Source organism: Pelobates fuscus, chromosome 10 (assembly GCF_036172605.1).
Source record: "Pelobates fuscus isolate aPelFus1 chromosome 10, aPelFus1.pri, whole genome shotgun sequence".
Classification (NCBI taxonomy): domain Eukaryota; kingdom Metazoa; phylum Chordata; class Amphibia; order Anura; family Pelobatidae; genus Pelobates; species Pelobates fuscus.
The window spans coordinates 75,907,857-75,934,028 of record NC_086326.1 but is presented as its reverse complement, the minus strand read 5'-3'; the positions used below and the strand labels follow the sequence as shown (position 1 = coordinate 75,934,028).

At 40.8% G+C, this 26,172-nt stretch overlaps 1 protein-coding gene across 2 annotated transcripts in view; it reads left to right on the top strand.

Annotated features, from left to right (window-relative positions):
* Nucleotides 1-26,172, top strand: part of LOC134574885 (core histone macro-H2A.2) — a 60,901-nt gene that overhangs the window by 31,476 nt on the left and 3,253 nt on the right. Inside the window, exons 2-8 of one of the 2 annotated variants that reach the window (XM_063433936.1) lie at nucleotides 3,395-3,618; nucleotides 9,777-9,883; nucleotides 17,216-17,416; nucleotides 19,250-19,357; nucleotides 24,654-24,753; nucleotides 25,272-25,361; nucleotides 25,789-25,963. In XM_063433936.1, the coding sequence (XP_063290006.1) occupies nucleotides 3,447-3,618; nucleotides 9,777-9,883; nucleotides 17,216-17,416; nucleotides 19,250-19,357; nucleotides 24,654-24,753; nucleotides 25,272-25,361; nucleotides 25,789-25,963 (953 nt within the window). In that variant the 5' untranslated portion in view covers nucleotides 3,395-3,446. The remainder of the gene's footprint in view (nucleotides 1-3,394; nucleotides 3,619-9,776; nucleotides 9,884-17,215; nucleotides 17,417-19,249; nucleotides 19,358-24,653; nucleotides 24,754-25,271; nucleotides 25,362-25,788; nucleotides 25,964-26,172) is intronic. The other variant, XM_063433935.1, reaches the window with a different exon arrangement.

The following is a 26,172-nucleotide window of genomic DNA, read 5'->3' as shown; positions in this document are numbered from 1 at the left end:
AGAGAGGTGTACTGTTTTCCCTCCTTGTAAATCTCACATTTGATGATGGACCACAGGTTCTCAATGGGGTTCAGATCAGGTGAACAAGGAGGCCATGTCATTAGATTTTCTTCTTTTATACCCTTTCTTGCCAGCCACGCTGTGGAGTACTTGGACGCGTGTGATGGAGCATTGTCCTGCATGAAAATCATGTTTTTCTTGAAGGATGCAGACTTCTTCCTGTACCACTGCTTGAAGAAGGTGTCTTCCAGAAACTGGGAGTTGAGCTTGACTCCATCCTCAACCCGAAAAGTACCCACAAGCTCATCTTTGATGATACCAGCCCAAACCAGTACTCCACCTCCACCTTGCTGGCGTCTGAGTCGGACTGGAGCTCTCTGCCCTTTACCAATCCATCCATCTGGCCCATCAAGACTCACTCTCATTTCATCAGTCCATAAAACCTTAGAAAAATCAGTCTTGAGATATTTCTTGGCCCAGTCTTGACGTTTCAGCTTGTGTGTCTTGTTCAGTGGTGGTCGTCTTTCAGCCTTTCTTACCTTGGCCATGTCTCTGAGTATTGCACACCTTGTGCTTTTGGGCACTCCAGTGATGTTGCAGCTCTGAAATATGGCCAAACTGGTGGCAAGTGGCATCTTGGCAGCTGCACGCTTGACTTTTCTCAGTTCATGGGCAGTTATTTTGCGCCTTGGTTTCTCCACACGCTTCTTGCGACCCTGTTGACTATTTTGAATGAAACGCTTGATTGTTCGATGATCACGCTTCAGAAGCTTTGCAATTTTAAGAGTGCTGCATCCCTCTGCAAGATATCTCACTATTTTTGACTTTTCTGAGCCTGTCAAGTCCTTCTTTTGACCCATTTTGCCAAAGGAAAGGAAGTTGCCTAATAATTATGCACACCTGATATAGGGTGTTGATGTCATTAGACCACACCCCTTCTCATTACAGAGATGCACATCACCTAATATGCTTAATTGGTAGTAGGCTTTCGAGCCTATACAGCTTGGAGTAAGACAACATGCATAAAGAGGATGATGTGGTCAAAATACTCATTTGTCTAATAATTCTGCACGCAGTGTATAAGAATTCAGCTTCAGAATGAATCTAAAATGGATGCTGTCCAGGTGGAGGGAGGGTCTGCTGCTGATTGGCTGGAATGTGTCTGCTGACTGTGAGGTACAGGGTCAAAGTTTACTCAATGATGACGAATAGGGGGCGGACCGAACATCGCATATGTTCGCCATCCGTGGCGAACGCGAACACGCTATGTTCGCCAGGAACTATTCGCCAGCGAACCGCTCGGGACATAACTAGTTGTTACCTGTCTTACTCTCTACACGTCGTGATAACAACCACCAAAGTTACTGTTTATATAAATGTTATAAAAACTGACAGAATAATAATGCTGACCACCTTAATAACACCATATAGCAAGCCTCACCGATATTCAGATTGTATGTACTATAACTACTACACGAATGGTTGACTGCTTCTGCGTAAGCAACAATTTGAGAAAACATATACCATTTCAGACTCATCCTGCCTACGAGGGCAGTTCAGATCCAAAATACCAGCAACAAGTGATACAGTAATCCCGTATCATCGTTTCTGCCTTCTTTGGGACATGTAGCAATAATACCAGATTATTCCCTAATCTGGTAGGGAGAACATCCCTATGGCAAAAGGGGAAAACATTGCTTAAATGTTATCGTACTATAGGGAGTATTTTGTTTCTTAGAGTTGAGAGATACATTATGTTTTTTATTTATTTTATTTTATTTTAGAAACTGGTGGATGTAATGTGATCCCACACAATGGTGGATGAAGTTGAATCAATGAAATTCATGGATTCTAAAGCAGTACCGGAATACTGAAAATGCCGAGTGGGTGCGCAAAAGTGTGGCTAGAAGTATTTGACGCTCTTACTCTAACACGTCTGACTATTTATCATACTGGAGATAAATTTGAAGGAACGGGTGCAGTTGTTAAATCGCCAAAATCTGGATGTCCTAGTCTTCCAGTACTGCTTTAGAATCTACTTTCTTTTTCTTGACTCAAGTTCGCTGTCATCATTCTTAAAAACCGTAAAGAAAAATTATTATTTTATCTGCCCTCCACTATTCTTTTCAACTGCCAAACTGAATTTTAAATGCCTGACATGGAGCTGTCACTGTGTTGTGTGTATGTGTATCCATAAAACTGTCACTGTGCTGTGTGTCAGTGTGTATGTGTATCCATAAGACTGTGTCACTGTGTTGTGTGTCATTGTGTATGTGTATTCATATAATCTGTTGTGATGAATTTAATTGATTCAACTGTATACCTATTTTTGGGCCACCCTGTAAACAGTGCACACATACACCAAATTCTTTATTAGGGGAGTTAATTTCAGTATATGATCACACATTGCACATGCCTGATCATATTTACAAGTATTCAATTTTGGCAGGTCCTATTCTAATATTTAAATGCCTGCTATTGTGAGAATTACTAATTTCCGAGAGACCTCTGTCCAACGTATCAATCTTCGCAAAGACATTTTCAAGTTATGTTGCCTGGTCAGTTGTATGTCTATATAAATACCAATAATAATAATAATAATAATAGCTGAATAAATGTCTCATATAGTGAACTAATTAATCAGTTTTTATGTATCACTATGCTGTCTACAAATGTTTTATGTGCTATCTGGCACCATGACTACAAAGTTTAAATAGGGCCCAGTAATGAGCCACCTCTGTTATAAAAAAGCAATGCTTTAATTTATCAATAAATTATATTTGATATATTGCATTTACATATGATTTTAAGTAAATGAAAATTGGAAAATTACTACAAAATCCAAACGAGCTAATAAATAGATACATATTTTTTTTCTACCTATAGAGTCACACCTCCTTTGCTTTTACTTTCCTAACTTCTTAACTATTTGGGTCATGTAAGTTCCTTTGCTTAAATGATATTTATTTATGTGATCTGTCGGACATGCATTACAGCTCATTGAGAAGTCTGTGCAAACCAGATGCCCTAGGGCAGTTGCCTGCCTCTTGAGGTTAGCTACATGGAACTGCACTACCAGTAGTTATTTAATAAAAATGCCTATTTCAATTAAAATCAACACTTTTATAAAATTAAAAAAGGAGGATACACTTTTCACACTTGCAAATAAATCAGCACTTTTATAAAATGATGAGGACCCACTCGTCATACATTAGACACTTCAGCAAGCTGAAATGCTTTAAGTGTTTGGAACATTCGTTTAATATAGAACTATAATATAGTTCTTTATTGAACCTAGGGAGCACAATATGGTGCTGTGGGTTATGTCTGCTAAACAGTGATATGTTTATTTGTAAATGTAACCTGCATTCTTTTCTTTTTTTTTTTTTCCCAGTCACCGAATACTCTTTTTCTTCTGAGCGAAGCAGACACCACACAAAGCAAAAATGTCTGCTCGAGGAGGGAAGAAGAAAACCACCAAGCTTTCTCGCTCTGCCCGGGCAGGAGTTATCTTTCCAGTGGGTAGAATGATGCGTTACCTGAGAAGAGGGACTCATAAATATAGAATAGGCATGGGAGCACCAGTCTACATGGCCGCTGTCATAGAGTACCTGGCAGGTAGGTTAAAGCTACAACTGAGATGATCAGATAGGAACCTTTTAAAAGCTAGTCTTTTAATGTGTACCTTTTGTGCAGTTTTATTATGTCTGTACTTTGAATAGAACAATATTTTTCAAATGATAAAATATTTTAATATTTCAATATTGTTTTAATATTTATATATATTTTTTGAAATATTTGTATATTTTGTGAAATTTTAATATTTTGAAAAAAATAAAATGAAAATCTTTAAAAAAGCTTACCCTAAAATATATCAAGTTTTTTTTTTTACCAATTTTGTGAAAAAGAGTTTTATACCTTGAATAGTATTTTTAAAGCAATCACAATCCTTCCAAAGATACAATAATGGAACCATTGGACATTAAGCGAATAGACACTATGGAATTATTATTATTATATTATTTATAGAGCGCCGCCAAATTCCGCAGCGCTTTACAATGGGTGGACGAACAGACATGTAGTTGTAACCAGACAAGTTGGACACACAGGAACAGAGGGGTTGAGGGCCCTGCTCAATGAGCTTACATGATAGAGGGAGTGGGGTAAAATGACACAAAAGGTAAGGATAGTATTAGACTAGTGACAGTTGCAGAAGAGGAATCAGTTGGGAGCTAATAAGAGTTTAATTGATACGCTTTTATGAAGAAGTGGGTTTTTAATGGTTTTTTGAAGGAGTGGAGACTGGGTGAGCATCTAACGGAGGAGGGAAGCGAGTTCCACAGGAACGGTGCAGCCCTCGAGAAGTCTTGAAGGCGAGCATCAGAGGTGGGAGTACGGACAGAAGATAGACCTAAGTCTTCAGCAGATCGTAAGGGCCTAGCAGGGACATACTTGTGTATAAGGGAGGATAGATAGGTAGGAGCAGCATTATCTAGACATTTGAAAGCAAGAACCAGAATTTTAAATTGAGCTCTATATTTTATAGGAAGCCAATGTAGGGACTGACAGAAGGGTGAGGCATGGGAGCCTCGGACAGGAAGGCATGAGGCATGGGTGCGGGCGGACAGGAAGATGAGCCTCGCCGCCGCATTCATTATGGACTGTAACGGCGCAAGTTGGGAGCACGTAAGACCACTGAGAAGCGGATTACAGTAGTCAAGGCGAGAAAGTACAGTGGAATGGACCAACACCTTAGTCGCATCTGGCGTTAAGAAGGGGCGGATGCGCTTAATGTTTTTGAGATGGAAATGACAGGATTTGGCGATAGAGTGAACATGAGGCTTGAAGGAGAGGTCGGAGTCAAAGAGAACACCTAGGCAGTGAGCCTGCGTGGTGGAGCTGATGGTAGCACCATTGACTTGGAGGGAGACAGACACAGGAGTAACAACACTTGAGGGAGGAAAGACCAGAATTTCAGTTTTGGTCAAGTTTAGTTTAAGGAAGTGGGCAGCCATCCAGTTAGAAACAGCAGAGAGGCAGTCAGAGACACTAGTCAAGAGGGACGGGGAGAGATCAGGAGAGGACAGGTAGATTTGCGTGTCATCTGCATAGAAATGATATTGGAAGCCAAAGGAGCTAATGAGTTTACCAAGGGAGGCAGTATAGATGGAGAACAGTAGGGGACCAAGGACTGAACCTTGAGGGACACCAACAGAGAGGAGTTGGGGAGAAGAAGCAGAGCCAGAGAAAGAAACACTGAAAGAGCGCTGGGAGAGGTAGGAGGAGCACCAGGAGAGAGCAATATCTTGTAGACCGATATTGCTAAGGATGAGAAAAAGCTGTTGATGATCAACAGTGTCAAAAGCCGCAGACAGGTCAAGGAGAATTAGGATAGAGTAGTGACCACGAGATTTTGCAGCGAGTAGATCATTGGATACTTTGGTCAGTGCCGTTTCCACAGAGTGCTTAGCACGGAAACCAGACTGAAGCGTGTCTAGCAGAGAGTTTGATTCGAGGAAGTCTGTCAATCTCGCATACACAATTCTTTCAAGGATCTTGGATGCAAAAGGCAGTAGCGAGATAGGACGATAGTTGGATGGAGAGTTAGGGTCACGATTGGGCTTCTTTAGAATTGGGGTTACAGTTGCATGTTTGAAGGGCGATGGAAATATACCAGAGGAGAGAGAGAGATTGAGAATTTTAGTGAGAGGTGGAGAAAGAGAAGAAGACGGAGTACGGATGAGATGCAAGGGAATTGGATCTAGGGAGCAGGTGGTGGGGCGGGAGGACTGGAGCAGAGAAGAAACCTCTTCCAATGTAGCGGGTGCGAATGAACATAGAACAGCAGAGGGAGATACTTGAGTATCCACTGAAAACACTTTTCTAACAGTTCACCAATATCCAAGCAATTTGCATGAGCAGAACTATCACCAGAAACAGTTCCCCTGTTGCAAGTCTAATTGCAACACTTTTACCAACAACGTGCCATGTTAAGCAATTTAAATGACGTTTAAAAAAGCACAAGGACATAATACAAAGCCGGTGGCTGAGTGGTGCAGATAGGTGATGTGATGGTGATGTTCAGTGGCGTACATACCAGGGTCGCAGGGGTCGCGGCTGCGACCGGGCCCGGCCCACCAGGGGGCCCGGCCGCCCTGCGACCCAGGTATGTACCCACAGTGCCAGCCTCTTCTGCTGTGGGGCCCAGGAGCCGGCCACCTCCGGGCCCCCCGGGGCTGGCCCTGCTGTCACCCGGCTGGCTGGTGGGCGCGCGAGGGAGCACTGTCCCCTGAGTGCTCCCTCTTCAGCTCCCTCGCGCACCGCACTGAAACCGGAGCCGGAAGATGACGTCATCTTCCGGCTCCGGCATCAGTACGCGGCGCGCGAGGGAGCTGAAGAGGGAGCACTCAGGGGACAGTGCTCCCTCGCGCGCCCGCCAGCCAGCCGGGTGACAGCCTGGCCAGCAACACCACTGGACCCCAGGGAATCCCCCCAGCTCTCCCACAGGTAAGGAGGCTGGGGGGATTAAATTAAGAAAAAACATGTGAGTGTGTTAGTGTTAGTGAGTGTGTTAGTGTTAGTGAGTGTGTTAGTGTTAGTGAGTGTGTTAGTGAGTGTGTTAGTGTTAGTGAGTGTGTGTGTTAGTGAGTGTGTGTGTTAGTGAGTGTGTTAGTGTTAGTGAGTGTGTGTGTTAGTGAGTGTGTTGGTGTTAGTGAGTGTGTTAGTGTTAGTGAGTGTGTTAGTGTTAGTGAGTGTGTGTGTTAGTGAGTGTGTTAGTGTTAGTGAGTGTGTGTGTTAGTAAGTGTGTTAGTGTTAGTGAGTGTGTTAGTGTTAGTGAGTGTATGTGTTAGTGTTAGTGTGTGTGTGTGTTAGTGTTAGAGTGTGTGTGTTAGTGTTAGTGAGTGTGTGTTAGTGTTAGAGTGTGTGTGTTAGTGAGTGTGTTAGTGAGTGTGTGTGTTAGTGTTAGTTAGTGTTAGTGAGTGTGTTAGTGAGTGTGTTAGTGAGTGTGTGTGTGTTAGTGTTAGTGAGTGTGTGTGTGTGTTAGTGAGTGTGTTAGTGTTAGTGAGTGTTAGTGTTAGTGAGTGTGTGTTAGTGTTAGAGTGTGTGTGTTAGTGAGTGTGTGTGTTAGTGAGTGTGCGTGTTAGTGAGTGTGTGTGTTAGTGTTAGTGAGTGTGTGTGTTAGTGAGTGTGTGTGTTAGTGAGTGTGCGTGTTAGTGTTAGTGAGTGTGTTAGTGTTAGAGTGTGTGTGTTAGTGAGTGTGTTAGTGAGTGTGTGTGTTAGTGTTAGTTAGTGTTAGTGAGTGTGTTAGTGAGTGTGTGTGTGTTAGTGTTAGTGAGTGTGTGTGTGTTAGTGAGTGTGTTAGTGTTAGTGAGTGTGTGTTAGTGTTAGTGTTAGAGTGTGTGTGTTAGTGTTAGTGAGTATGTGTGTTAGTGAGTGTGTGTGTTAGTGAGTGTGTTAGTGTTAGTGTGTGTGTTAGTAAGTGTGTTAGTGTTAGTGAGTGTGTGTGTTAGTTAGTGTGTTAGTGAGTGTGTGTGTTAGTGTTAGTGAGTGTGTGTGTGTGTTAGTGAGTGTGTTAGTGTTAGTGAGTGTGTGTGTTAGTGAGTGTGTGTGTTAGTGTTAGTTAGTGTTAGTGAGTGTGTTAGTGAGTGTGTGTGTGTTAGTGTTAGTGAGTGTGTGTTAGTGAGTGTGTGTGTGTTAGTGTGTGTGTTAGTGTTAGTGAGTGTGTGTGTTAGTGAGTGTGTTAGTGTTAGTGAGTGTGTGTGTTAGTGTTAGAGTGTGTGTGTGTTAGTGTGTGTGTCTGTTACTGAGTATGTTTGTGTGCGTCTGTCACTGAGTGTGTGTCTGTCAGTAAATGTGTGCGTCTGTTTATGAGAGTGTGTGTGTGTGTGTCTTAAGCTCTTACCTTTCTCCAGCGCCGGACTCTCTTAACGCTGGGGATCTCTCCGTCCCCATCCGCCTCTCAGCTCCGAATGCACATGCGTGGCAAGAGCCACGCGCGCATTCAAACCGCCCATAGGAAAGCATTACTCAATGCTTTCCTATGGACGTTCAGCGTCTTCTCACTGTGATTTTCACAGTGAGAATCGCAGAAAATCCTCTAGCGGCTGTCAATGAGACAGCCACTAGAGGCTGGATTAACCCTCAGTGAAACATAGCAGCTGCAGGGTTAAAACTAGAGAGACCTGGCACCCAGACCACTTCATTGAGCTGATGTGATCTGGGTGTCTGTAGTGGTCCTTTAAGTGTATGTGTTTATGCATGCACTGGCATACATACCGCGGTCGCACGGGTCGCAGCCCTGCGACCAGGTGCCCGCCGCCATGTGTTGCAGCCCCAGCCTGCGCATAGTAAGCGCTCGCGCGGGGGGAGGGAGCCCTGGATCAGTTTTCGCACCGGGGCCCCATGGGTTGTGTGTACGCCACTGGTGATGTTACTTACCTATTCCTTGCAGGAGCCATCCTCTTGGTACAGAATTGATGATGGCTACAGGGATTCACTCTGTAGCTTCACCTTGTGTCAAAGAAAGTCAGGCGGAGTAGAAATACAGAGACAAAGTAATCCCTACTTTGTCTCTGTATATCTTTTGACTGGGTTGGAATTTCAGTGAAATTCTAAAACAGCCATAAAGAGTATTTGATAAATATTCTATCTTTGTAAAATACTAATTTTTCAGGGGGATGACAGTGTCGCTTTACATCCAAATAGCAAACACAGTGTGTTAATGACAGCGTTCTGTTCAGCATTGCAATTTATAGCTTTCAGATTAAAGTTTGTATACAATTCTGGTGTGCTACAATTATTTATTAAAAAAGTATATATAGAGAGAGAGAAACAAATATCTGGTTTTATTTAGCTTCTAAAGGACTTGTTAAGAGTCATTGTCAAATTGGTATAAAAGACCATATATAATCTCAAGCCCTCATAAGATTGGCATTGTTGCTGTTCATTTACAGAGTAATGAAAGGGGATATTTAAAATCACACTACAATCACCTTAACAATTACAGCCTATTGTAGTTGTTCTGGTAAGTATATTCAATTCCTGCAGGCTTTTTGCAGTTAACACTGTCTTTTCAGAGAAAAGGCAGTGTTTGCATTACAGCCTAGGGACACCTCAAGTGGACTCTCCTCAGATGGCCACTGGAGGTGCTTCTTGGGGCAGTGCTGCACAGAGTGCAGCAGTGCAGTTCAGCGCCTCCACGCTCTGTATGGAGATGCTGAATTTTTCTCATAGAGATGCATTGATTGCATCTCTATGAGGAGGTGCTGATTGGCCAAGCCAGTGATTGGCCAAGCCGGTGTTTGGCCCTGCCGCCATTTGCCTTATTGCCAATTTAAACCAAACCAATGCTTTCCCTTTGGGAATTCCTTTCTGAAAGCATTGGATTGGCTAAAAATCATAAATTCTGATGATGTCAGCAAGGAGGCGGACACGCGGCACTGGAAATAAGGTAAGTTTTAACCCTTTCTAAAGGGGCTGATGTTCTGCATGGAGACGCTGAACTTTACCACGTAGAGATGCATTGACTCAATGCATTTCTATGAGGAGATGCTGATTGGCTAGGGCAGATATTCAGGGTCACAGGTTGCCCTTTCCATAAAAACTAAACTAGAAAAATTGAGTTTCCATACATTGCAGTGGAGGCTTCACCTCAAGACTTTAGACAAACTCACAGCAACCATGCTTTTAATGTTAGATCAAGTTTATATGATGAGAGCAATGATGTTATATGCTTCCTAAAGTGTATGTTTGTATGTTTATTTCTTGCTTCACAGCTGAAATCTTGGAGCTAGCGGGGAATGCAGCTAGAGACAACAAAAAAGGCAGAATCACCCCGAGACATATTCTTCTAGCAGTCGCCAATGATGAAGAGCTTAACCAGGTAATAATGTGATCACGCCAATAGGTGGCAGTCAAAAGACTACATGATTGAAAAACAAATACCATAAATGAGTTTTGTAGTTTCTTTGTTCTCAAATGGGTAATTTTCAATCTTCCAGGTGATACTTGAACATAATTTTCTGCATTATAAGTAAAATATTAACTATATAGATCAATAAAAATACAGTAAACCAATGAAAATATGAAAACGATACCCTGAGATACTTTGTAATTGATGCTTTTCCAGGAAAAACCTAGGAACTGCAGCTTCTGCACGGAGTTCTTACAAGGACCAAGAAGTGGCTAATGCATTTTCTAATGATTTCATGGCTTTCTATACTGTACATATTAAGTATTGTACACATTGCACTTCAGGCATTTATGGTATTTGTTGTCTGTTACTCTTCTACTGACAGCTTTATCGTGTGCAGCGTATTGTCTACATTAAAAACAAACTATGAATTAAGCATTTTTAATAATAAGTAATAAGTAATAGCAGATGGCGGCAACAGGTTAATTCATAGAGTTTTGGATAGTTGAGTGCTTGTATGCAAAATCTAAGTCAAAGTGCTTGAATTATAATAAACTTCCGAACTCAGCTTAAAGAGACACTATAGTCACCAGAACAACTACAGCTTAATGTAGTTGTTCTGGTGAGTATAGCCTGTCCCTGCAGGCCTTTAATTGTAAACACTGCCTTTTCAGAGAAAAGGAAGTGTTTACATGACTACCAAGGGACACCTCCAGTTGCAGTCACTGGAGGTGCTTCTTGGGTCAGTTCTGCACAACATGCTCTGCATGGAGGTGCTAAACTTTCCCCATTGAGATGCATGGTCACAGATGCACGATATCCTTCCATTGCTTTCCTATGGGAATGCATTGGATTGGCTGAGATTGTCAATTCTGCTGACCTCTGCCAAAGAGGCGAAGCATGGGCGAGGCCAGCGCCGGCGGACCCACTTAGCACCAGAATAATGGTAAGTTTTAACTTAATTAAGGGAGGTGAGGGTAGTCGGGGACCTAAATAGTGTTTTTAATACTACAGGGTCAGGAATACATGTTTGTATTCCTGACCCTATAGTGTTCCTAATTGAAGATTATTTTCCCAAATATTTTGTTTACAGTTTACAGGCTGCTTTTACCTAAACATGCTTACCTTATAAGTATGCTGCTGGGGCCAATTAATACGACATACAAGATCCTGCACTTAGTGTGTACGTTACTCACTGAACACGAACTTTAAAGTTCACAAAATGTAGTTTTTAAAAACACTTGGCTTAGGCAAAAATAATGGTGATTTAATGCGTAAGTTAGCTTAAAAAAAACAAAAAAACGATAACATTTTGTGTACTTTGAAGTCAGTATTCGATGCTTGAGTGAGTGTGCTGGATCTTATATGCTGCACCAACATATATACACAAAGATATGCACTGCCACACACATGCATAGATACATACATACAGACACACACACACTACCATGCACATACAACTGCCACAGACATAAGACTCTGTTTATGACATCCCCCCTTTGGGGGGTGGAGGGGTGGCATCCCTGGGATCCAGTGGACTATCCCTGGGGTCCAGGCTTTTTTGAATCCACTTTCCTGCCTTCTCGCGTGGCTTCTTTCTATTGGGAAAGGTAGAGTCTCATTTTTACATAATTTCATTGCTACCTGAAGTTCCCTGTAATACTGATCGAAACAACTCAAAATATATGTGTAACAGTGCCATTTTTTGGAAGTAATTATCAGGAATACACAGCAGACAAGTGGTCATTCACTGGAAGAAAGGCAGAGAAAATGGTTCTTTACAGTAAGACCATTAAAGATGTGGAAGTCGCTACCCAAAGAGGTTATGTTATCAGATTGTGTAGATATTAAAAAAAAAAAAAAAAAAGACCTAGTTATCTTTTTGGTAAAGCAATGCTCAAGGGTTTAATTATTTGTTCTCGTTCGCCCCTGGGGTATGATACACCACAGGGATGTCCACTTATTATTTATTTTAATTTTAGAATCTTTTTTTTTTTTTTTTTTAATGCTGCCAGTGCTAATTAATGGTAACATTCGAGGTTCAGAAAAACAAGGGAAGGTAATCTCTAACTAGGGAGGTCCTTAATGCTGGTAGTAATTCTAAATGAAAAAACACATTTGGAATAGTATACAATTATGTCACTAGCTTGGTTATGGTAGGTATATACAAGAGGGAAAAAGTTTTGTTTTCACTGAGCACCTTTTTGTAGCACAAGATGGGTATTTAGACCCCTCTTCATTTGTTTAATTGTGGGTCGATAATTTGTTATGATAACTGGGATCGAGAGTGACCGCTGAATGCTTTACAGAGTGAGCCGAAGCTTAGAACACCCACGAAGGTGTGAAATAGGAGACTCAGGGACTAGCATTTAGGATTCTCGAGTGAGTCTGATGAATGTATACAGGGTTCCCTGCAGTGTTCCATTCCTTTGGGTAGATCTAGCTACGGCATACGAAGGGTTACTGATTGTAGAGGAATTAAGAACTATACAGGAGTTTGTCAGTCATCTGCAAACTTTAGGCACACCCTAATCTCCGCGGCACGACTATGGATTGAGACCGGCAGGGGAGATCGCACTATCCGAGCTCCGGCTCTGCTCCAAGCCTCCATGAGCCGGTGGGGAGATCAAAGATCTCTCTTACTGGCCCATAGGCAGTGAGGGAGGCAGGAGAGGACCCGGGGAGCTCTTGCAACGCTCAGATCTCGCGAGAGTGAACTCTAGCTCCGCAGGCTAGAGTTCACTCTCCACTGGACCACCAGGGATGGCACCAGCATATATTTGGATATTTACTAATCTGCCCTCCCACCCCACAAAATACACACAGCACCCACACACATACATCACCCTTACACACTAACAGCACACATACACACTAACAGCACCCTTACACACACACACACTAACAGCACCCTTACACACACAGCACCCTCACACTAACAGCACCCTTACACACACAGCACCCACACACACGCACACACTAACAGCACCCACACACACTCAGCAACCTTGCACACACAGCACCCTTACACATATATATATATATATATATACACACACACACACACAGCACACACTAACAGCACCCTCACACTAACAGCACCCTTACACACACAGCACCCACCCACCCACACACACAAACTAACAGCACCCTCACACTAAAAGCACCCTTACACACACAGCACCCTTACACACACAGCACCCTCACACTAACAGCACCCTTAGACACACAGCACCCTCACACATCCGCACACACTAACAGCACCCTTACACACACACAGCACCATCACACACACACACACACACACACTAACAGCACCCTTACACACACAGCACCCTTACACATACACACACGCAGCACACACTAACAGCACCCTTATACCCACACACTAACAGCACCCTCACACTAACAGCACCCTTACACACACAGCACCCACCCACCCTCACACTAACAGCACCCTCACACTAAAAGCACCCTTACACACACAGCACCCTTACACACACAGCACCCTCACACTAACAGCACCCTTAGACACACATGAACACACTAACAGCACCCTTACACACACAGCACCATCACACACACACACACACACACACACACACTAACAGCACCATTACATATACACACACATACATCACCCTTACACACACATACAGCGCCCTCACACACACACAGCGCCTTCAAACACACACAATGCCTTCACACACACACACACACAAACACACACAGCATCTACACACACACACACACACAGCACCTACACACAGCACCCTCACACACACACACACACAGCAGTATATGTGTGTGTGTATGTATATATAAATATATATACACTTATGTCTAAGTGTATGATTCTTTGATTTAATTGATTGTGCCGTTTTGCCTTTCATTTCTTTGTATGATTAGAATCTTCTCTACTACCTACTATAGCATTTAGGTCTTTTCTCATGTATATCCCTGTAGGTTTGAGTTCTACCTTGTGATCACTATGTTAGCGGACAATTATCTGCTCCTAAGCATAGACCATTTTTGCACTCGGTCATAACAGCTATTGTCAAGTGAATCACCAATCATACTATTTGCTGTTTCCTGACCATATGAGGCACAACGATGAGCAGTTATAATATTTTTAGTCCGCTACTAGTTATATAAGGTTTATCTCTTTTTCTTCACATTGTGCCTTGTTTGGCGACAGGACTAATAAAGTTACATAATTTTTGTGAAAGGATATATGTGATATATTTTAGAACAATTGGTTCTAAGTTTTCCCTCTTGTATATACCTACCATAACCAAGCTAGTGACATAATTGTATACTGTTCCAAATTTGTTTTTTCATTTAGAATCACTATCAGCATTAAGGACCTCCCTAGTTGGAGATTACCTTCCCTTGTTTTTCTGTACATTACTTTTTGGGTCCGAACCCCTAGGCGGAGTTGGCACCACCACTCTGACCATATTGCCTTGTAACTATTTCCCCCTTTCTTTCGAGTTGGGACATAGAGACAAGTAATTTTCGTTTCTTCCTCTTTATATAACATTCAAGGTTTCTGCACAGGCACAGTCCATCATAGGGCAGCTGCCTTTGCGCATTACTTATTTTTATTAACCACGACCCTGCAACCACACTACGAGATTTATTAACCATATTGCAAATTTACACTGCACTCTCTAATTGCCAAATTAATCCAAATAAATAATGTTTTCTCCCCTAAGCAAGCTTGTTTATTTTGTCCTTATACTTCCTAGATCAGATATTTAAGTATTCATCTCCCTTCTGATCTTTCTACTATATCATATTATTCCCTTCCTACATCCAAAACTATTCAGACTGATCTTACGAGCAACTCTGTTTCTCATGGATTGGCAAAGTGCCTATTTTAAAAATGAAGATCTTGTCCTGCTTACATTAATTGGTCGAGACTCTCCCCATTCACTCTTAAATATTGGTTTGCACAATTTATTTGGCCAAAATGACCGTTTCGTCCGTCTTAAATTTTTGAGCCGGAACCGTCACAAACACTTTATTTCTGAAATGTATAATGTAATTATCTCTCCTACTCTGCCAAGCTATTCTGCACTATGGGAGTGGAAAAATGTCTTTATCAGCTGCTCAATGGCAAAATGTTTTTATTTTTGTACATTTTGTACATAAGGATCACTCTCTTCAATAATCTGCTTAGACAAATGTCACTATGGTAGTGCAGTCCTGTTTTTTATTTTTACATCACATTTCTCCCAGCATGCCTCGTTTGGTGATGTGGTGATCATTTAAGTACTTATACATGTGATCCTCATTTTATGACATACCTCTTTTATGACAGCTTGCACTTAAGACCAGCCCTGTAGCGTGGGGATTCAAGGGATTCCTCACTTTAGAGCGCTGGTCTATGTAGATTTCAGCAATTCCCTGCGCTATTGAGCTTATCTATGTTCGGGGAAGTTTTCCCAAACATAGATTCGCGGGATTCCCTGGGCTAGTGAACTGGTCTATGTTCTGGGCAATTCCCCCAAACGTAGACCTGCTCTCTGCACATGCTCACTAGCGCATCCTCACTTACCGACCAATTTGTTTTACCACCGAGTCGTAAGAACGAAATGTGGTTGGTAAGTGAGGAGTGTCTTTATACATATTTGGTGAGATTGTCCTGAGCGAACATATTTTTGGTCTGTAATTTAAAAGCTTGTTTCTCAGGTGTCATGTGCTTTAGTTGTGCTACATCATCATGATCTCCCATTTAAAGTGTATAAAAACTTGCCACTAAAACATCTCATTAACATGACTAAGACCCTATTTCCTTTAAACTGGAGAACAGAGTGTCCTCCATTCATGGTTAATCATAGTTGCATAGATCCTCTCTACAAACTTTTTGTAGCAACTGCACATAATAAATATGAGCAAGCAGCTATTTATATTATTTTTACAACTGGAGATACTTACACAATGTCCTCTGGATCCCTAGACACTCTTTTTGTAAGTTGTTGGATCTGTACCTTTAAGTTTATCTTCAATTTGCTACTTTAGATTGTTGTGTACTTTTATTGAAGAGTTGACTTACGTTCTGCTTTCTTTCCCCGTCTACTTCCCCATCAACTCTTTTTTTTTTCTATTTCTTTCTTTATCTGTAAATGGTATAACTGCTCTGATTTTTGGAAGATGTGTGTTATTTCTTTGTTGATTTCCATTGTAATTGATCTGATACCTCCGTATCATTGTCATTTGTAAACTAAATCCTAAATAAAATGTTTACAAAAAAACTGATTTATCACTTCTCTGGAAGTAAGTTCCTCATTCAAGCACCCCAGTGAATGCTTTTGAAGCAATTACTGGAGTGAATCTAACAGTAGAGGTAAGTAAAAATGATACTGACCTTCTTTAATTAGACTAATGCCCGTTTATGTCTTGGGCTTCAACATACAAATACAGCCCAGGTGCATGCTCTCTTAGGAATTCCACAGTCTTGTATATGAGCATAATTTGCTACAGAGTTTTGTGCCTATTAAAGGGTTACTTCAACAAAAAAACAGTGTTTTCATATAACACTGTTTCTAGTTAGAGTAACCCTTGTTGTGCTAGTCTGCCCCCACCTCAATTTAAAAAAACATAAAAAGCGTAATCCCGTGTGGAGGCCAAGTTATCCCTCTAGCCTGATCCTCCATGGCTGGCATCACTTGCCCTTCTTGGTGGGGGATGAAGATCAGGAAGGATGGACTGAGGGGAGAGGATGGGAATTAGTTTCCTGGTCAGTGATAATGATGCCCCAGTAATGTGGAATTACACCACTGGCAGCAGAGGTTTTAAAAAGAGACAGCTGGCACCATAACCATTTTTATTCAGTGAAGCGGTAGTGGTGATTGTAATGGCAGATTAAATTATAAAACAAATAGTAAGAATTTAAAAAAAGAAATAGCACAACCTATAGCTACTTTTTTAGTTAGTTCTCACTTCCACTTGAAAGGAATGAGTCATATATGAATTCATATAAGCAAAATAAAGAATATCAATACACCAAATGGGAAAATGGAGTGTAGGAAAATAATTCCCCTTATGCTGCATCTCCCTTTGCCACATATTTTCAAAGCATGTGACATCCATATATATATATATAAAACACCAAGAAGTATTGCATTAAATGGACATCAGAGCTTCTCTATTGGTGAAAGTCCTATAAGTAAAGGATCTTAAATCTCCAGTGACCAGTAGATACAGAAGCTTATTTAGTGTGCCCCTTCTTGGTGTTTTACATACGTATTTTACATACTTATAAATCACTATTTCTTTTTTTGTCTTTAATTTTAGTTACTCAGAGGAGTGACCATTGCAAGTGGAGGTGTTCTTCCAAGAATTCACCCTGAGCTTCTAGCTAAAAAACGAGGATCCCGGGGCAAGGAGACCATTCTTTCTCAGCCAGTGGAGAAAAGGAAGAAAAAAGGTGGCAAGACACTGGACAAAACTCTGGCCAAAAAATCTAAATCTGGGAAAAATAAAATTCTTAAAAAGGTGAGTTGAAAAAAGAACAAACAAAAACACACAACCCTATTGTTGTAGAATATGTTTTATTGTTGGAGAATATGAACTTTGCAGTCTATGTTTCAACTAGTATAAGGTTTTATTCACTAGACACTGATTTGTCATGAATTGGCAACTGTATTCCAAAATTCCAAAATTACAATATAAGAGAGTTGGAAAAATACTCCTATACTTAATATTTTTTTCTATTTTTTGTAATTTGTTGTTGGTTCACCAAAATGCAGTAATTCTTTAAGGTTATATATAAGTATTGACTATATTGAAGTATTTATTTCATAGTGGCTTATTGTGATATATTTACTGAGTCAAGCACATCATCTGTGAATTGGCTTCACAAGATAACCTCATAGAATGATGTACCTATTCCTTCAATTTGTTAAAGGATGATTGCATCAAGACCATTATTGTGGAACTGAGTCGAAATTAACTGTTAGTTTCACTGTTCATGTTAAGGTTGGGCAAAATTCAAGAACAAACCAGTACAGATAGCATTACTGTTGACTTAAAGGGACTCTCTAGTGCCAGGAAAGCATATTTGTTTTCCTGACACTGCAGGATCCTGCAGTGCCCCTCTCCCTCCCACCCCCATTCCATGTTGCTGAAGGGGTTAAAACTCCTCCAGTGACTTACCTGAATTCAGCGCCGATGTCCTTCGGCACTGGGTCAGGCTCTGCCCACACTCCTCTGTCAGCGGGGGAGACCTAATGCGCATGGGTGACAATGGCCGCACGTGCGCATTAGACCTCCCTATAGGAAAGCATTATTCATTGTTTTCATATGGGGATTTCTGTGACGCTGGAGGTCCTCATGCATAGCGTGAGGCCGTCCAGCGTTGTTTAAAACACTTTTCGGGTTTTTAAAGGACCACTCTAGTGCCAGGAAAACATACTCGTTTTCCTGGCACTAGAGTGCCCTGAGGGTGCCCCCACCCTCAGGGACCCACTCCTGCCGGGCTCTGGGGGGAGGAAGGGGTTAAACTTACCTCTTTCTCCAGCGCCGGGCGGGGAGCTTTCCTCCTCCTCCTCTTCTTCCTCGCGACGTCATCGGCTGAATGCGCATGGGCGGCAGGAGCCGCGCTCGCATTCAGCCGGTCGCATAGGAAAGCATTCATAATGCTTTCCTATGGACGCTTGCGTGCTCTCACTGTGATTTTCACAGTGAGAAGCACGCAAGCGCCTCTAGCGGCTGTCAATGAGACAGCCACTAGAGGCTCTGGAGGCTGGCTTAACCCTCAGTATAAACATAGCAGTTTCTCTGAAACTGCTATGTTTATAAAAAAAAGGGTAAAAGCTAGCTGGACCTGGCACCCAGACCACTTCATTAAGCTGAAGTGGTCTGGGTGCCTAGAGTGGTCCTTTAAGAACCTGGAAGTCCCTCTAGTGGCTGTCTACTAGACAGCCACTAGAGGAGAACTTAACCCTGCAAGGTAATTATTGCAATTTATAAAACCTGCTATAATTACACTTGCAGGGTTAAGGGTGGTGGGAATGGGCACCTAGACCACTCCAATGGGCAGAAGTGGTCTGGGTGCCTGGAGTGTCCCTTTAAGGAACCTATTTATTTTTCTAAAGCTTGATAAGAGTATTTAATTTAGTCAGTATCAAGTATACAATATTTTATTTTACAATGGATGATTAAGTTTTTAAAAAAAATACATTGTCAATTGATTGTAAGTCTCATTTAGGAAAAATAAATATACATTTTAACTATAACAAAATAATAAATAATATGAGCTAGGGGCCCCAATTATTAAACCAATAGTTTTGACTTGCTATATAAATTGATTTTTTTTTCTCCTAAAAGGACAAACAAGTCGATGGAAAAGAAGGTGCGTCAAGTTCAACATCGGATGATGGACCAGGGGATGGGTTTACCATCCTTTCATCTAAGAGTCTTTTACTTGGACAGAAGGTAACATTCAAAATTTTAGATTGTCTTTTCTAAAAGTTATAATTCATGTCATTTGTGAGAAACAATAGTCCTATTGTAACACCATGAGACATTTACTGCCAATTGAGAGCTAAGTAATCATAAAAAAGTCTGTAGTCTATATACATTACATTCTTACATGTCCTTGTGCCTTTATCTAAAGAGACAACAAAAAATATTTTGGTAGATGTATTATTAGGATTCTTTATTTGTAAACTTTTTGCATAACCTGCAGCATTATTTCATAGGAATAATTTTTTTTGAGTCATGATTTTGCAAGGTTATTGTGATAGCAAACTCCCTATAGAGGTGCAACAACTAATAAACAAAATTAATAAAAATAGATTATGAACACTGTTGTCAACAAATCTCATTATCAAATAGTTGGTCTGCGAACTGCACAGGGCACATTTATTAATTGTGTTACTTCTGTTGCGAAAAAATATGTTATTAGAGTTGCACTTTGAAAATTATTTTTGAAAATGGTGAAATGCGTTGTGCTTGTTTAATTTTTAATATCAAATTTAGTGGTAATAAACAGATGAGGGTGTGCATAAGATCAGTGCTGTTTTACATGGATAAGGTTTTAATTAGTAGACTCCCTACAACAACCAATCACTATAAACTGATAATAATATATTATAAAAAACTGTTGTCAATTAATCTCTTTATCCATTTGTTAGTCTGTGCATGGCACGTTTACTCATCGCGTTAATTTGGTTGCGATAAAATATTTTTTTACAAGGCACTTTGAAAAAGCCCTAATAAAATGGTGAAACACATTGTGCGGATTTCATTTTTAATATTGCGTTTAGTGGGAATATACAGAGGAGAGTATGTGCAAGATCAACAGCTGGCTGTTTTAAATAAAGAAAGGTGCCAGAACGGTTAATACAGCTTCTAGTGTGACACGCAGGGTGCATGAGACAGACTTCTTAGAGCTGCAGGTTGGACCAGCATCTGCTCTTGTCACTTTTTCAGGACAGTATACATATAAGGACAACTACTGCTGGCCTATGTAGAGGTGCAACCCAAAAATAATAGGAATCATAATTTGCATTGTTTATATGAAATCAGGGTAATTTTAGACTATGTTTTGCATGGCATGGTACTGAGCTTATTATTTACACTTAGCCTTGGATTTAAGGGAGTTGTTATTTATGCACTATTATCTGTTATTATCTAGAGAAGAGCATGCTGTAAATAGAGTGATAAATGAATGTCCATATGTATCTACTAATAATATGAAAACATCCAAACAATGATATAGATAATACCGGACCATAAATGCCTAGCTGCTTTTTTTTTTTTTTTTTTAACTCCCCATTTTAATGAATTCCACAGTATGTCTAAGGCACAAACACTATAGATAACCTTAACACTAAATGTGAGATGTAAATTAACTATGGTTGTTGATAGAATGAAGGGAAAGAGTGATACATATATTAAGAGTAGGGTAAATGAACAGATGTTTCGATTCAGACATGCCAACCTGTCTCCTGAGGCATCCCTCACAATGGCGCAGTGAGACAAATATGCTTTATGGGAAACCAAGGAGAGAGAGGGTGATAGGAAGGGTTGTATTTAATTGATCTTTAAGGGAATTCCCATAATTCCCTAATTCCAAGGATATGATGACATTAAAGAGGCTCGGCTCAACACTGATTCTAGAACCACCAGCCATGCACTTATTACATAAATCAATTCAAATGTAACAATTCTCTTGTAAAAAATGATTTGTTTGAAATAGCTGAAACACATCTTTGCACAAGTCTTATGGGTGCCATTTCCACTGTATGGTTTGAGAAAAAACAGGTCTCTGTCTAGTACCCATATCTTGTAAAATTTCCATTCTATCTGCCACAATTTTGACCTGCACTCCTATGGTTCTCAACCTATTATCATCATTATTTTTCTAACCTCCCCCAAACTGTTTGACAAACAAATGGGTAATGGCGAACATATTGTATATTTGTACATATCTATTACATAACTTTAGAAGGCCTATGTGTATGTTGTCTAAGCAGTTTTTAAATGCTATAGTCAGTAGTAAGTAATACATTGACGCATCCCTGTCCATTCATACCAGTCAGGTATTGTGTTCTTAGAAAATGTCAAAATCGGCTTATTATTTATTGTTTTCAAGTTTCCCGTCCAATAAGCCTTTTATATTGTATATTTTACCATTTGATGTGTGAGTGAACTGTTGAGTAAAATAAAAAGCTACCCAACACATCTATGTTCTATTTCATCAGTATAGAATTTTGCATGAAAAGTATTTTCATGCTCAATTCTAAACACTTAATTTTTTATATATGTATGTTAACATATATAAATACATTATAATGCATGTGTCATCAATGCAAAACTATTTAACTGTGTACATATGCCATTTACCATTGCCTGTATAGCATATCTTCGGTTGTGGAATAGGTCAGGTAAAAATACCCTGACTGTTACCCAATAGAATAAAAACAGTGGGGTTGCATGACTTAGAGCTCTTCAGATTGAGGTTTATCCCTCTAAAATGTCAATCCAATATACCGAACAGGACCAACCTAAATGGATGGTTTTGAAAAACGGAGGTGGAGATGGGTATAGTAATAAAATGTAATTACTTTATTGATAATATATTTTAAAACCACTAAAGAAGACACGTAAACGTGAACCCCCTTTTTTTCCAGTATTACAGTGCGCACACTAACAAAAGCAAAAAAGTAAAATAAAGTGATGAAAGGAGAAAGACAGGGGGCGGGGCCTGCAGCCGACCAAGATAGCTGCATGTTGCTTGAGCTCTTAAGTGAAAACCAGAATCATCACATTTATACTGATATTGTTGCTGGTTTCCTCACTGAATCTCAGCTACACCAGTCGGGTTACACTGAGACAGCAGTCTAAGCTATCCTGGCTAGACATTACCCGTGTTGATCATCTTGGCGGCCTGTGGCTACATTCGAGGTAGGGGAAGCGACCGATTCTCTGCCCACGGTGCTTGCTGCCTGTCACTGAATCCTGTCTCTCTCCCCTCTGGACCGGTGGGGGATATCCCGGTCCCCACTGGAGTGCTGACCTGAGACTCTGCTGCTCCTGCAGGGCTAGTCGCCTGAGGCATAGTCACAAAATGGCTGCCACTTCCAAGCCTGCACCTTGTCTTGACCCCTTGCTACAGGCCACTCTGGAGGCGCGGCTCAACCAGGCCTTCTCGCGACTGTGGTTGCAATTCTGGGCAAGGATACGATGACGGACGGTGAAGTCCACGAGAACTAAAGCCCCTCAGCCCAGGCCTCAACGTCACCTCTAGACTACACGTTGCTCAACCAGGCCGCTCACAGTGCGGAGGAAGTGGAAGCAGCAAAATCTGCATTACAGGGGACTTAGCTCGGCATCTAGTCGCTACCTACCCAGACCATGATCCACTCAGGGTCAGTTTCCTAGGCGCAGCCCACACCCACAAGCAACCTACAATATATACCGACGAGAACACTCTGGAGAGAGAATTTGGGATCCTGTTGCAGTTGCCGGTCATGGCTGGACATGTGCGATAGGCGCACCGAATCATCTTGAAGTCTGGGGCTGGCTGATTGACTTTGATTGCAGCAGGGCTCTGGGACTCATACCTTACTGCGGGAGAGCCTGCTGTGTCAAGGGAATAGGAGGCTGATCCACAACCTTCATATCTATAACAGCTCAATTTAAAATTCTGGTTCTTGCTTTCAAATGTCTACATAATGCTGCTCCCACCTATCTATCCTCCCTAATACACAAGTATGTCCCGTCTAGGCCCTTACGATCTGCTGAAGACTTACGTCTATCTTCTGTCCGTACTCCCACCTCTGATGCTCGCCTTCAAGACTTCTCGAGGGCTGCATCGTTCCTGTGGAACTCGCTTCCCTCCTCCGTTAGATGCTCACCCAGTCTCCACTCCTTCAAAAAATCATTAAAAACCCACATAAAAGCATATCAATTAAACTCTTAATAGCTCCCAACTGATTCCTCTTCTGCAACTGTCACTAGTCTAATACTATCCTTGCCTTTTGTGTCATTTTACCCCACTCCCTCTAGCATGTAAGCTCATTGAGCAGGGCCCTCAACCCCTCTGTTCCTGTGTGTCCAACTTGTCTGGTTACAACTACATGTCTGTTCGTCCACCCATTGTAAAGCGCTGCGGAATTTGGCGGCGCTCTATAAATAATATAATATATAACAGAGTTGTGTTTTGTCTAATTTAAATATGTCTCTCCATACGCATTGGGCAGCAGTTTAATCCTGTTTTTTTCTGTGATCATAGTACCCGGTGGCACATTGAACTTATGGGTTAATTTTATTCTTGTGTGTTCACAAATGAGTCAGTATACTCTACTCCACTAGTCATTGGTGCCAATATGATGCTTTGTTTTCATGTAGTTATCTGTTTGGTACCTTTGCAGGTCTCATATATGTGCTATACTCTTTAATCGACCTATAATGCTAGTTTCATACTAGACAGTTTTCGTCTTATCTAACCTAAGCTTGAAGCCTGTGTCTGGATATCTGATACTGCATTTATGTTATTTTCTCTTATTTTCTTTTTGATTTCCTAAAAATGTGCTAGTACATTTGCCAACATGCCAACATGTGTCTTATGCCAACATGTGTCTTATTAAATATGCCAACATGTGTATTATTGAAAGCTTGCTTTGCTGTTGTGGCTTTGCAAAACTATGTGTACTCTATTGCACGAAAGAAATAAAGATCGACAAAAAAAGAAAAGAGAGACAATTGGGAGGAGATGCTCTTTGCAGTAGTACTCCAATGTGCTTTTCTTGTGATTCGGTGTCCTGAAATAATGTAAGCAAATAAGTTACCACTGATAAAGTGTAGCAATGATTGGATACAAATTACTACCAATATGTTTATACACTGTCACAAATATTATTTAATAACTAAGTCTGCCAACTGCGGAAACTGCATTAATGTATACCAGCAGGCATAAATGGCTTAGTGAGTTTGTTTTATTGGTACACTAAATACTGAAATGAATATGAACTGCTGGGGCTCAAAGAGCGGTTTGAAGGATTAATTTTATTCAGAAATACCTTCCTAATTTAATAAGGGCATAACTGAATATATCAGTTCACTTTCATTGACAAAAGGTATTATAATGATTTAATAGCAAGAATTTATCTATTACATTAATTGCTTAGCCCTCTCAACTCCCAGTCTCTTGTTTACCATTGATATATGAGTCACAAGTTTTGGTTTAATGAATCGATCTTGTTCTTCTTTCTCGATTACCCAGCTGTCCTTGACCCAGAGTGATCTTGCTCACATAGGATCAATGAAAGTTGAAGGCATTATACATCCTACCACTGCTGAAATTGACCTCAAGGAAGACATAGGTAAGCTTTGTATTGAAATGAACAGGTTGGTAGCTTAATTTCATTAAAATTTTTTATATAAATAAAAGTGATTTTACATTTCTGTTTGACATACTGTTTGTGTAGATATTTGTAAAGTGTCACTTTTAAAACCATTTCTAATACACTCCTTTTTCTGAAACGCTGCTTATTCCTGTGATAGGTGAAACTCTGTGATACCTCTTTTGTCTAATGTGATCAATGACTACATCATCCAGTTTATCCTGCTAAATATAGCACATGTTCACATGTGTACAACTAATTTTATTTTTATAACACTAATGTCAATGTAAATATAAAACATAACACAAGTGCTATTACTAGCTCTTTGATTTTGATTTGTTCAACAGTGGTAATCGCTGCTGAATCCCCAACCTTGCTCTTTCTTTTGAACACACATTTAGTTAACATCTCCACCTGCAGCTAGAACTTGCTAACATTAATTAGCCATTTACTACCTGAAACCCTACTGTACAGTGATAATCTGTGGCTTTGTGCAGGAAATGCCCTGGAAAAGGCTGGTGGAAAGGAATTCCTGGAAGCGGTTAAAGAACTGCGCAAGGCTCATGGACCCTTGGAACTCACTGGAGGTAACTGTATGGGAGCTGCAGAGCAACTTATTGCTGTCTTAGCTGTGCATATGCTAGCATTCCATAGTTTAACTTCTTAGCACGCTCTGGAAAAGGCAGCTGGTTCTTATTTATACTATTTATACTTTTCTTCTGTGTTTCCCAGGGCACCAATACTAGATGGTGGCTGATTTTTTTTGCTCTCATAGTTAAGCTTAAAGAGTAATTGTCACTTCCCAAAATTTTTATATAAATATATAGTGTGAAAAATAAAATGTATAAAATCCACACCTTTTTATCCTGGAACTTGACACCTCCACCTTCCTACCTGTCAATCATTCTTATAAGTTCTGTTCTTTGCAGTAGACAAGCAGAATAGAGAACGCACACAGTGCAGAGTATTTGAATATTTTTTTTTCAAAACATGTATTTGCATTTCCCTATGTAGCTGCCCTTAGCCAGTCAAACGGAATTGCAGCCAAGTTTGTCATCCACTGCCACATCCCTCAGTGGGGATCAGAGAAATGTGAGGAGCAGCTGGAGAAGACCATTAAGAACTGTTTATCTATTGCTGAGGACAAGAAGCTAAAGTCTGTGGCATTTCCATCCTTCCCCAGTGGCAGGTAGGTGGCATTTTCATCCTTCCCTAGTTACAGGTAATTGGCAGTTCTATCCTTCCTCATTACAGGAAGATGTCATGTCCATCCCTTCCCAGTGGTAGGTATCTAGGATTTTCCATCTTTCTCCAATGGTAGGTTTGTGTCAGTCGAAATACAGCAACATTTTAGTGGTCCTTAGAATGGCCAGTCTTAACCCCTTAAGGACACATGAC